Raw genomic sequence first — 12,865 nt, 5'->3', positions numbered from 1 at the left:
CTCCAAACCATTGCTCTTTATCCATATTGGACTACAATGTACATTATCTACAGTCAACTGTTTCAAAGGAAATTGACTTCAGTGTTGATTTCTTAAGTTCCTATCGATCCAATAGATCTATCTTTGCTGAGACTAGAAACAGGATTTCAGCTAAAGTGTTCCCTATTGGTATTGAGGTGCAGAGGCATTGAAGACACAGGTGCTGCACAAACCTTCAATCTCCTGTGTCTCAGCTGGACATGTGTGCAGGGCCCCATCCGCACCCCATGATCAGTCTTACCAATGTTTTATTGCATTTCTCCTACTACAGGCAGCCTGGTGGAATTCATATTAATATATTGCAACAATAATATTTTAAACCTCTTTGAATTTGCTTTTATCACTTAAATTGCAAAAGTTTAGTTGATATACATTCAAAAGAGCAACATAGGATGGTGGCTCTGATATCAGTGGCTCCTAACTTTTAAGGAACTATCCAAGGTACTGAAGTTATTTTGGGGACAGAAGTCAGTCACTTGCATAGTCCTTTGACAGTTAGAACTGGAATCTGGATTCATTGCCACACAAACACGGGATCCTTGCATCCTCAACTGAAGAAAAGAGACGCAGGAATATTTTGAAAAGGTAGCGAGTTTATCTTGACTGTTTTAGACAAGCAGACATAAATACAGTAGAATTGACTAGAGCAGAAGCCCAGTCTTGTCCAGTTCAAACTTTATTATATTTCTTTTTACTGCAGACATACTGCTGTAACCTGACACCCAAAGTCTATGTTTCTCCAGCCCTTTTTCACTTTTTGCCCAGACCTCTGTTTATTTGGACATTTTGTATGCCTTCTCACACACATTTCTATGATAACAATATTCTCCAATACAGATGCCAAAGTATGTATAAAAGGAAGACTTTATGAAAATATGAAAGCACTGTGATTGACAGGAATGGGCAATAAGATGTTTTTGGCCCTTCGTTGTCTATGAGAATTGTAGGCCAAAACCACCTGGACTGCTACAGTTGCTCACCCTGCTTTGAGGACATGAGAAAAAACGGCCAAGTGATGTACACAAAAAAAGGGGGGGGGGAAATATCTCAAGATGCTGGAAAACATTCTTTATTAGCTAACAAAACCCAATGTGTTTCAGCCTATGGAAATTCTGATATCTTCTTCAGGAGACACTAAAAGTTCAGAAATTTCTGAACAAGGAACTCTAATGCTATTTCCATTTTATTAGTCAATGGGATTCGAGTTCCATCGTTCAGAAATTGCTGCTCTCTTCCCTTTCAATGTTCCTTGAAAAATGCTTCAAAGCATCCTCACTCGACTAATAAAGATCATTTCCACATCTTGAGATGTGTAATCCTTTTCTTGAGTGAATTTTACTTGACACTTTCCAGTTTTTGTTCTTTTGGAGCCCTTTCACACTATATAATTATAAGACTAGGATTCCATCTTAATGGGTGACATCCCATGGAGTTTAGCTATATATATATTTATAATTCTCTGCGAAACTACAAACCCCATGATCCTGCAGGATATGATCATGCTGTCTATGGACGGTAAAAACAAATAGGAATTATGTCCAAATATGTCACATCACCTACTAAGACCTCACCATAACTTAATAGTTCCGGTTTCCTCCAGCCTTCACTTTTTTGAGTTGAATAACTAGAGATAGTAATGAAAGGTTTTTTCTATATAATTGACATGATGTCCTCACATGAAGGGTTTTTATAGCCTTTCTTGGTATTTAGCAAAATGCTTCTAAATTCAGAACCAATGAACAAGAGCCTTCTCTGGAATACACTGAATCCAGTCCATTGTGATCCTCGTATCCATGGGACTGGTATTCATTGTATGATTTATTCATTTCAGACAAAATATGGCCTCTCTGGGCATTTTCTGGGTTCTCTAGCACAACACTATGGTATTCTTCAGCCAGAAGTTCTTTCTTTCAATAGGGTTCACCATTATCCATGATTTCACATATCTACACAAAGTCCAGGAACGTATCCGCTTTGGAGATGGGGGTCATACTGTATTATTTGGGTAGCTGTTATTCTGCTTCAATTTTCTTGGGAACCAATTGTTCTTTAGGGGACAGAGGTTTAATGAAAACCATAGGCAAGTCCTCTCTGTAAGGACATCCAGAAGTAAGCTCAATTGTAACCATGGGAAGCAATTGTTATTTCTACATGATCCAGAGCAGCAACATTTCTGTATTCTGTGCAAGGCTTGGAAGCTGCAGTTTGCAATGTTCATTACTCAAGTTTCCAAATAAAATGTATCTCTTTCCTCTCCAGCTCCCTCCTCCATTTTTTGGGGGGAGGGGTAAAACAAAAAAAAGTTTTGCATTTAAATGAAGCTCAATATTCCTTTTATTGTAGGAATATGAATCAATAGGACACTCAATAGATTTATATCTTCAAGGCTCCTCTCAATAGCTTCAGAACATCTGGACTAAGCATCAGTTGTGTTGCTCTGGTTCCTTTAAAAAGAGAAAATGTGGTGAAGATTCTCAAATGCTAAAATTTCCAAATTACTCTTCTGAATACCATCATTACTACTCCTGCGTTATCATTGGGAGCATCTACCCTGCAGAATTAATGCAGTTTGACAACACTTTAACTTCTGTAGCAAAATGCTAGGGAATCATGAAAGCTATAGTTTGGTGAGGCACCAGAATTCTTTGGCAGAGAAAACTCAAGACCTTGTAAGACTACAACTCCCAATATTTCATAGCATTGAGCCATGGCAATGAAAGTGTTACCATACTGTATTAATTCAACAGTTTATATTATTATTATTGTTAGTAAAGGTAAAAGTTTTTCCTTGACATTAAGGGAGTTGGTACTCATCTCCATTTTTAAGCCGAAGACCCAGCATGGTCCGTAGACATCTGGCTGGCATTACTGCATGGAGCATCATTACCTTCCCACCAGAGCGATACCTATTGATCTACTCAAATTTTTATGTTTTCAAACTGTTAGGTTGGCAGAAGCTAGAACTAACGGCAGAAGCTCATCCCGCTCCCCAGATTCGAACCGCTGATCTTTCAGTCAGCAAATTCAGCAGCTCAGTGGTTTAATCCACTGTGCCACCAGGAGCTCCACTATTGGAATTCACTCGATTATTATTGTTACTCTTCTGGTCTTTCTTTCCATCCTTAAATGTAAGAGTGAAAACTGGCAACCTTTTCCATTGTAGAACCTGGCAGTGTTGTTTTGACCTCTCTTTGGACCTACAGACAACAGCCCAGTTCTCATTCTTTACAAGGCTATTCATCAAACCCTTCCCACTATTATCATGTAAAAGGCCTTGCAGTTCAATATAATTAGATTATGTGCAAAAAGACCCTCATTTTCTGTTGTTAGTTTGGCTCCTTTACAGGGAATTAGACCAGTGAACAGTTAAAGGAAGAACCCAATGGTGTTGGACCTCTTGCTTAACCTAACTCCTATTGAACTGTAATTAATTTAACCTAGTTACCACCCACAGCAGCTTGAACTGTTGCCTACAAGTTCTGGATCTATATTCTGGTTCAGTTCTGGAGGAACTGAAATGTCACAAATCAGAGTAAGTGGGAAATATTTCCAGATTGTCTTGCAGTAATGTGCTTCAAGAAAATATCACAAGAAGACTCAGTTGCACAGCCCATTTCCAGTAGCATCCAGTTGAAAGCTCCTAGAAATATCTTTCCCACCCCAAGAGAAGAGAAGTCAAAGTTAGATTGCTTACAGGGTGCAGTTTGGGACTCTTGTAATAACGGATGCTGATGACATTTTCCAGAGACTCGTAACATGATCGAGTGCAGCAGGGTTTGACCCATCTCAAAGCTGATGGTCTGCAGAGCACTCTGGGTGCAGGCATGCGAAGCCGCTGAGGCAGGCCTTTCAAGCAGAGTGCTTCATTCAGCTTTGCAGAGGAAGACTCCAGAGATGTCCCCGCCAAAGGTTTATCCTCGAGCTCCTTGTCAATGTTGATTGTCTCCATGTCTATGATAGACTTAATAGCATCCATGACCGTCTCCGCAACCACATCTGCTATAGGCTTTGGAGGATCTTCAGTGATGACACTCATTCTAATATAAAAGCAGAAGAGAAGTTTTGTGAATGTGTCCACATTGCCTTTTCTCTCTACCATGTAGGAGGGAAAGACCAAAGTATTGAACAGTTTTGGCTACAACCCCCATTATCCTCAACTAGTATAGAATTACAGTGCTTCCAGCACATTCACTGGAATTGGGAACAAAGAACCCAAGTAACGTTGAAAAACTACATTTTTCTAAAAAAAACCCACAATTTTATAAACCTAAGAATATCTCTCACGGATTCTCTAGGACCTTCAATTGAAGTTGATTATAGAATCACATTGGAAGGCCAACAAATGTCTAGAGAAGTATTCTTTCTAGGAATCTCTAGGACCTCCAGCACAATGCTATGGTCAGCCTTGAACTGGAAGATCCAGAGATTCATAAAGAATGCATATTTAATCAAATCCATGAATAATCAAATCAGCAGAAGTCAAATCTGTTAGCATGGAGGATTGACAATATAAGCTGTAGAAACAAAATTTTCCTAACTATATGGGGTGAAAACCAAAGCCCAGCCATGTGATGGTCTCATGGAAGTGATCTGAAGGAACTGTTGCTGAAGTACACAAACCATCACTTCTGAATCAAGAAGCCACTTTTCATTATTTCTGTTCCTAGGAGAGAGAGGTTTCCCTACCAATTGAAAAGTCTCTGATTTCCATATTCATTCTGTTACTTCCTGATCCTTCTCAGTTTTCTGACATCCACAATGGAGAATGACTTAAAGTGACTGTTGCTATTCCTACTCATATGAGAACTTGGAAATAGTCTCTTTCCTGGCTGTCTTTGGTGACCTCAGCTAACCAGAATGAGCAGGTCTGGTACAATTAGAAAAGTATTACTACTTCATTATTTCTGAACCACTGATTATCACACATTATGTTAACCACACAATGACTATGTGGTTAGGATAATATGTTGACTTATCACGTATGCTTTGCTTCCATTGATCCAATGGATCTACTTTAGTTGGCATTAGATTTAACTTTGGGTTTCACTTTTGTGAGAAGTTGAGAACAACCAAAGGGAAGCTACACATTATCTTAACCACATTAGCCTACTCTATTTAGGACTAATTAATTATTAGGCTTAGTTGAGAATAGCATTCATGGCAGGGTATAGTAGAACAAAACTCCTGCATTTTGCCAAGATTTTTAGCAGTTTTGGCATGTTTGAGGGTAACAAATCACCTGGAAAAATTAAATGGTCTTAAGGCTTCTGGAAAGGCATACAGGGTCAAAAAAAGAGGCCCTATACATCTTTTATTTCCCCCACTCCTGAGTTAGGCTAGAACAGTCATCCCAACCTTTGGTCCTCCAGGTGTTTTGGACTTCATCTTCTACAATTCCTAACAGCTGGTAAGACATCTGGAATTTCTGAGAGATGTAGTCCAAAACAACTGGAGGACCAAAGGCTGGGAACCTCTGGGCTAGAAGAAATCTTCATTTCCGCTTCGACTTTCACATACACACTCACATGTTTCTTTCCATAGTCACTCGCCCTACAGAGGAAGATGAGGCGTCCAACGGTCCCACCAGTGCCAGCATCTTCCGGTACTTGTTGGCTAACCCACAGAGACATTTGATTCTGCGATTGTCACTCTTGTGCATTTTGAGGAGAATCAGCTTTTTGATTATCTGTTCAAGCACAGAAAACAACAATTAGTTCATTGTGGCATTCTCCCTATTTCTAAATTGCTGGCCATGATAGGGCTTAGGACTTCTAATGAAATCCTACTTTTTATCTAACTTCTCCTATGCACTGACAAACAAATCAGTCTATTTTCAAATTACTCTGGCTACTCTTGGTCTTGGTCAATTTAAACCCTGAGGAAAGAGAACAGAAGTAGCATCTTACCCTTCTCAGGTGGCTCCTTATGTGTACCAGGTTTCTGGACCGAGATAAACTATTATCCCCATCATTGTTCTGGGAAAGAGACAACATCACTTAGGCTTAATATATTTTCTACATGGCAAAGTATGTTTATCAGTGCAAAATCATCCAAAATAGAGGTGCATCTACACTGCAGAATTAATGCAGTTTCACACTATCTTAACTGCTATGGCTCAATGTTATGGCATCCTAGGACCTATTGTTTGGTGATGCACCAGCACTCTTTGACAAAGAAGGCTAAAGATTTTGTGGAATTACAACTCCCAGGATTGAATTTTAAAAATTGATTGTAAAGAGCCTTTAAAGATATAAATATTGTATAGGTTAAACTAACCCTTCAGGAATAAGAGTCTGTTTGTATAATTGTTAAAATATATTGTCAAAGGTAAGATGCCAGCCAGTTAGATAAATTCAGTTTATTCAATAATAACTCAAAAAAGCTCAACAAAAGGTCCTGAGAGCTTGCAACACTTAAACTTCAGTGTGATTAAACAGTCAGAAACAAAGAAACCCGAAAAACACAAACCGGAATATAATCTGGATTATCCGGAGATATAATCCGGATTAAAACTAAGCTGCTTAAATTCAGCTCATAATTGCAGCACAGGGTCAAAATAGCAAAACAAACACAGGGCAAAGTGCCCCAAAGGCCCAAAATGTTCCAAATCCCAAAATATACGGAAAAAGTCCCAAAACTAAAAGGAAGCCCAAACTGGGCTAAAGTCTACTGCTGAAACAAACCAAAGCCAAAAAGCGCTGAGGCAAAAGCGAAGAGTCGGAAGCCGGGCCAGTGGTGAAAGGAACGGAACGTAGTCACAGTAGTCGTAAGCCGGTCCGGAGTCAGGGCAGGAGCAGAGCGTCAGGGTCGGAGACGAAGCCAACGGTCAGCACAGGAAGCAGTCACAGGGATGGGAATGAAGCCAAGCCAAATTTGGGAGCGAAGAGATACACCAGGTCGTAGTCCAGTCCAGGGTCCAAGGAATGAAGTCGTCACAGCGAGGTCCACGTCATGGGGTAACACAAATAGCCAAAACGACGGAAGCGAGCGGCAGATTGGTTGCAAAGTCCCAAGCCAGTCTTCAGAATCATGTACAAGAAACCCAATGGTGCCCAACAACACCTTGCCACACGCAAGGAACAATGGCCAAAAGCCCCCAATTTATTTAGGTTTCCTTGGGCGTCCAAACAACCAACGCCTTAGGATCAGGTGTCCCAAGCTCCTCATCAGAGTCCGAGCTCCAAACAGCCAACGCCTTAGGATCAGGAGTACCAAGTTACTCATCAGAGCCAGGATCGCCCTGCCCACGCCCAACCCCGTCCACACCTGTGGAACTACCCTCATTCCTCCAGGCAGACCATGTGGGGTCTGCTTCTGAAGAACCCCAAGCTTCCCGCACGCCCTCAGCATCCATGGGCCCAGTTTTCTTCCCAAGATCCTCCGGAGCCCGTGTCCAGTCCATGCCAACCTCTTCCACCACCACCGGGTCCTCAACTGTCATTTCCACCTCAGGATCCCCTTCCAAATCCCCAAATGAATCCTCATCTGAGGATTCTTCAAGTAACAGTCACATCTTTCTTCGGTTATTCCCCTAGGATATTTATCCTCTAGACTGTTCCACTATTTTATGTCCCTGCTCCCCGTGGTTTTATTCATATGTCTTTCTCACCGAGTTTTAACTTAGTGTTCATGTGGCCTGCCCTGGTTTTTATTGCTTTTTCTGAATTTTGGGTTGTAATGTATGTTATTATTTATTGTATTGTTAAATTGTGTTATGATATGTTGTTTTATATTCTGTTATATTGTATGGTTTTGGGCATGGATCCATGTAAGCCGCCCCGAGTCCCCGTTGGGGAGATGGTGGCGGGGTATAAATAAAGTTTTATTATTATATTATTATTATTATTTCCCTGATCCTTTTCCTGTGTAAGTCTTCCAATGAGCCGTCCTCACGAGGAGTCTTCCTTCCCCTCCTGATCCTACTATTGGTACTAACAGCCTCGGAAGACTCATTCACAACAAATATCTCCTGAAATCCTTTTATGGTGCAGACTATAAACAGAGCTTATAACAACATGGGTCACTCAGTTTTGTGACCAAAGGACAAGGAAATCTACTTATGGCTGCTGGGTGCCCTGAGGCTACAATCTCATATGCACTTACTTGGGAACCAACTCATATTGGATTTGACTGTACATTTATTCTGTACATGTATTTTAACATATCCTTTAATTTAAAAAATTCATTGCGTCTTTCATAAGTTCTCAGAGCGATCTACACCATCATTTTAAAAGCAATGGATTTGATTCTGATTTAGTTATGGACAGAGTTGACCCACTGAAATCAATGGTGAAAGAAAGCATTAATTTTTCACATCCCATTGGATTCATCAGAGCATGAGTAGGTTTGAATCCAGCCCAATACAATACTATAGTGTATCAATAATAGCAACACCAAAGAGCTTATTCAAGAACTTGAAACAGTACAAATTACCCAGTGCTCTTCAATCAAAACCCTTAAAATGGAAAACGAATGAGTGGAAACTTTTCTGAGAACCAATATGCCCCACTATTATTCCTATGATTTTCAAAGTATGCACCATTAATGCTACATCTCATGGTCTACTCAAGGCATGGACTTGAGCCTGGATCTCAAGAGAAAAAGTATAGGTCTTCTGACAGCTTCCTAGACCTGAGGCTCAATGCTATATCTGTGGCTCAGTGCTATCTAGTATTTGACCTAATTTTAGACAGATCTAAATTCATGTTAAAACAGTGGATGTGGCTCTTAATGAGACATGCCGCATTATCACAGGATGTCTATGCTCAAAACCACTGGAAAAATTATACTGTTTAGCCGGTATTGCACCACCTGACATCCACTGGGAAGTAGCCACCAACAACCTTCAGATATCAGCCAGCACGCCAATGCCTTAAATCAAGAAATAGTTTTCTAAGATCTGCAGAGATACTTGCAGGAACACCCCAGCAAGTGAGAGTCCAAAAGTGGCAGACTAAAACCCAGAACCTCAAGCCATGGCTTATACCGAATGAGACACACAGAAGACTGGGCGACTTGGAAGGCGCTGAACAGATTACACTCTGGCACAACGAGATGCAGAGCTAACCTTAAGAAATGGGGCCACAAAGTAGAGTCCACGACCTGTGAGTATGGAGAAGAGCAAACCATAGACCACCTATTATAATCCAGTCTGAGCCCTGCCACATGCACAATGGAGGACCTTCTTATAGCAACACCAGAGGCACTCCAAACGGCCAGCTACTAGTCAAAGGGCATTTAGTTTTTAAACTTTGTGTTTTTAAATACATTACAGCTGTATCCTTGGTTCGCTTCTGACACAATAAATAAATAAATAAATAAATATGTGGCCTGTAGATATGAAATTGCACAAAGAGAAAATGAGAGACAGAAGTAGAAGGAATGCTACGCAATCTTGTAAACATTACCCATCATGACTAGCTGGTGACATCCACTACCAACCAGCTCTATCTAGCATTCATTGAAAATTCATTATTTTTTTCCATTGATCAATGGCCATCCTTAGATGGCCCATCTTCTACAATGAGAACCATGAGTTAGAGCAGGTGTGGGAATCATGCAACCCTCCAGATATCGTTCAGCTACATTGTTCAGCAACCCTAGCTAGGATAATAAACAGTGGCTTAGTGCAAAGGTCCCTGGGTGGTTGTTTTCAGGGGACACATTTCAGTACTGAGAGTTGGGAACAAAAGCAATGCAATAGAACTAAAAATGCCAGCCTATTTTATTGTAGAGCTCTTATTGCCAGTAACCATATTTTAGGAGAGACATTTCAACCTTTTTTAAAACAGAAACAATTCTGCACAAAAACTAAGAAAACACCAAACACTAGTGTCATGGGAAGGGGACATAACGTGTTAAGAGTACTACCATATAGAGGGTTGGATTTCATATAACCATATGAAATCCCAGAAATAAGTTTCACATGCCTGGTTTAGAGCTTTCTGAACGTGCAGTACAGTATTTGCTACTATATCCTCTGCTAGTTCCCTCTCATACATCAATGTGCAACACTGTGATCATTTTGAGTCTAATTATGAGGTACAGAGAGAGTTCCACATCAACTTTTGGTGTTCTATAGGAGAAGTTGTGACTGTCCCTAAAAACTTTCCTCTGCCAATTGTAGTCCAAACGTTCCTCATTACATCCTAAAATAACTTCATGGTTAGATGTAAATGCAACGAAATATTATTTCTTGTTCCTGGTCTTGATTCTTTATCATTATTGGCATTTGATAACGTAGGTTGCCATTCTACCCACACTTATCTGGGACTTAGTATTACTATTTTTATTGGCAGAAAGAAAAGACCATAATACAATTATAATAAAGTTATACATAATGATATACATTTTTTTAAAAAGACACCCTACTAATCTCCTTTCTAACTAGTACCAAAAAAACTAAAATTGTATAATTCTGTATACGATTGCATTGGACAGCTTCCTAGGTGAAATACAGCCATTTAAGCAACAAAAAAAGACCACGAATTGAATAATTGGGAAGTATCAAATCAAACAATTGCACAAATACTTTTTTTAAAAAATGGTAAGAATCCCATTAGTGGATGACATAGCCATCAGAGGTATATCATTTCCACATAGAATAATATCAGCCTAAAGCTGCGGTGGCACAGTGGGTTAAACCACTAAGCTGCAGAACTTGCTGACCAAAAGGTTGGCAGTTCGAATCCACGGGATGGGGTGAGCTCCCTTTGTTAGCCCCAGCTTCTGCCAACCTAGCAGTTCGAAAACATGTAAATGTCAGTAGATCAATAGGTACCACTTTGGAAGGAAGGTAACGGCGCTCCATGCGGTCATGCTGGCCACATGACCTAGGAGGTGTCTATGGACAACGCCGGCTCTTCAGCTTAGAAATGGACATGAGCACCATCCCCCAGAATCAAACTCGATTAGACTTAATGTCAAGGGGAAACCTTTACCTTTTAAAAATAAAACTCTAGTTGGAACCAATGAAATAAGTGGGAAATATTAGTCCTATGAAATATTTGAAGTGATAAAAGTTGAGCCACCTTGGGGAATTCTCTCTTCTTTTCTAAGGCCTTCATTGTCCTTCAGGTGGTTTTACAAGAGCATCAGCAATAGGTTCTGTAGCACACCAGCAAGATAAGCTGAGAGAAAGGTGGCTGCTCCCTCTGGCTCTGAAATGCTACTGGTCCCATGAAGGTGGAGAGCCATAATGTTAAGCCACACTTATGCTGTGATGTCACTTCTTTGTGACATCGCTACCCAGGTGCCAGTTATGACAAGGGAGCTGGATGAGGATGAGGAGGGATGAGGGGAGGAAGCAGAGCCTGCCCTGCCATTAAGCAAAGTGAGGAGACTGCTTTAGGGGACAGACTGAGGCTGTTTGAAAGGGCAGCAAACACATAATTATGGTGGCTGAAAAACTGCTAATTAAACGATTAATGTATTTGCTGCCCTTTCAAACAACCCAAAAAAGAGTAATCTCTTTTACAGCCAAGGATGGGAAGAAATGCTTACAAGATTTATGCTTTGTATGCCAAGCAATGTATCTGGCTTTTGGTACTGCACTAGGTTATGGAAAACAAGTGGGAAAGTGAACAACAACTTATGAACAGAACAGGTGTCCACAATTTCTAGCTCTGTTGTATTGGGTGTGGTGTGGTTGTGATGTAGGTAATACAGGAAGGGAAAAGAAGGGAGCCACAGACACTCTGGTTTCCTAAACACCTCTTTATCCCCCAAAGTGTACTTAAGTATGGGCTGTTCTTCTGTCTCAAACCAAGGTTCATAGTACCCATTACAGAAAAGTAAAAACTGCATTTTCAGTTATAATAGTATTAGCATTCAGTGGTTGTGTGAGTTTAATCTTTGTTTTACTCTGTGACTCATAACTTTTAGCATCCTTTCTGGAGTCCTCCTCCTTTCAGGGTTCAGAAGAAGAGAAAGGGAAACAAACAAATCAGACGCAAACACACACAAAATCAGATGAAGTCAGAGTTTATGATCAAAATCAGCACAGGACATAGCTAGCCAATATGGGTTCTTTGTAGTTCAGACTTCCTCTATATTGCACGGATAATGTTTTCTGCAGTAAAACCTTGGAAGTATATTCTCACCATAAAGCCACATATTTCAATTCCATTAATCCATCCCAGTTAAAAGGGCAATGTGGAGAGATGGGGGAGTGCCTGTTCTGTATTATAATGGGGAACAAAGAATGCAATGAAAGGATCAAACAGGAAGAATCTTGTTACATAAATTGATTGGACGGTTGAAAGAATTATTAAGTAAATAAACCAATGAGTAGACCGCTGCTAAAACCACTTCCATCAGCAGGGGACAGCCTTGCACAGTTCAATGTCCCCAAGTAAGAGAAGGAAGGACCACTTAGTGGTTGTTTCCCAGAGCTGTCCATCCAATTTAGTCCTTCTGCCTCTTGGCGTTAGATGTATTTATTCATTTATTTGTTAAAATAAAGAGTATAATACAGTAGATCCTTGGTATCCACAGGGGGTTGGTTCCAGCATTCCCCATGGGTATTAAAATCATGTCTGCTCAGGTACCATTATATACAATGGTGTAGTTATATAATGTCACTTATATAAAATGGAGCCCCCAGTGGCACAGTGGGTTAAACCCTTGTGCTGACAAGACTGCTGACTTGAAGGTTGGGTTGCTGACCTGAAGATTGCCGGTGCGGATTCAATCCAGGGAGTGCGTGCTCCCTCTATCAGCTCCAGCTCCATGTGGGGACATGTGAAAAGCCTCCCACAAGGATGGTAAAAACATCAAACTATCTGGGCACCCCCTGGGCAATGTCCTTGCAGAGGGCCAATTCTCT

General features: G+C 40.5%; 1 protein-coding gene across 1 annotated transcript; it reads right to left on the bottom strand.

The window, feature by feature from the left end:
* Nucleotides 1-2,355: 2,355 nt before the first annotated feature.
* tp53tg5 (TP53 target 5) lies at nt 2,356-11,243 on the bottom strand. Its single transcript, XM_008117604.3, has 5 exons — nt 11,070-11,243; nt 5,946-6,014; nt 5,565-5,725; nt 3,734-4,076; nt 2,356-2,483 (listed from the first exon to the last, which is right to left on the bottom strand). The coding sequence occupies exons 1-5, from the start codon at nt 11,103-11,105 to the stop codon at nt 2,463-2,465; spliced, it is 630 nt and encodes a 209-aa protein (XP_008115811.3). The 5' UTR covers nt 11,106-11,243; the 3' UTR covers nt 2,356-2,462.
* Nucleotides 11,244-12,865: the final 1,622 nt, after the last annotated feature.

This window comes from Anolis carolinensis, chromosome 4, assembly GCF_035594765.1.
Source record: "Anolis carolinensis isolate JA03-04 chromosome 4, rAnoCar3.1.pri, whole genome shotgun sequence".
Classification (NCBI taxonomy): domain Eukaryota; kingdom Metazoa; phylum Chordata; class Lepidosauria; order Squamata; family Dactyloidae; genus Anolis; species Anolis carolinensis.
The sequence above is the reverse complement of the archived record's forward strand: the minus strand, read 5'-3'. Positions and strand labels throughout refer to the sequence as shown.

Bases quoted from the DNA above. Each gene is read 5' to 3' on its own strand.
- tp53tg5 (XM_008117604.3), bottom strand. From the start codon at position 11,105: ATGAAGGCCTTAGAAAAGAAGAGAGAATTCCCCAAG. The intron at 5,726-5,945 runs GTAAGATGCTAC...GTGCTTGAACAG, and splicing joins TAAGGAGCCACCTGAGAAGG to ATAATCAAAAAGCTGATTCT. The intron at 4,077-5,564 runs GTGAGTGTGTAT...CTTTTATATTAG, and splicing joins GTGACTATGGAAAGAAACAT to AATGAGTGTCATCACTGAAG.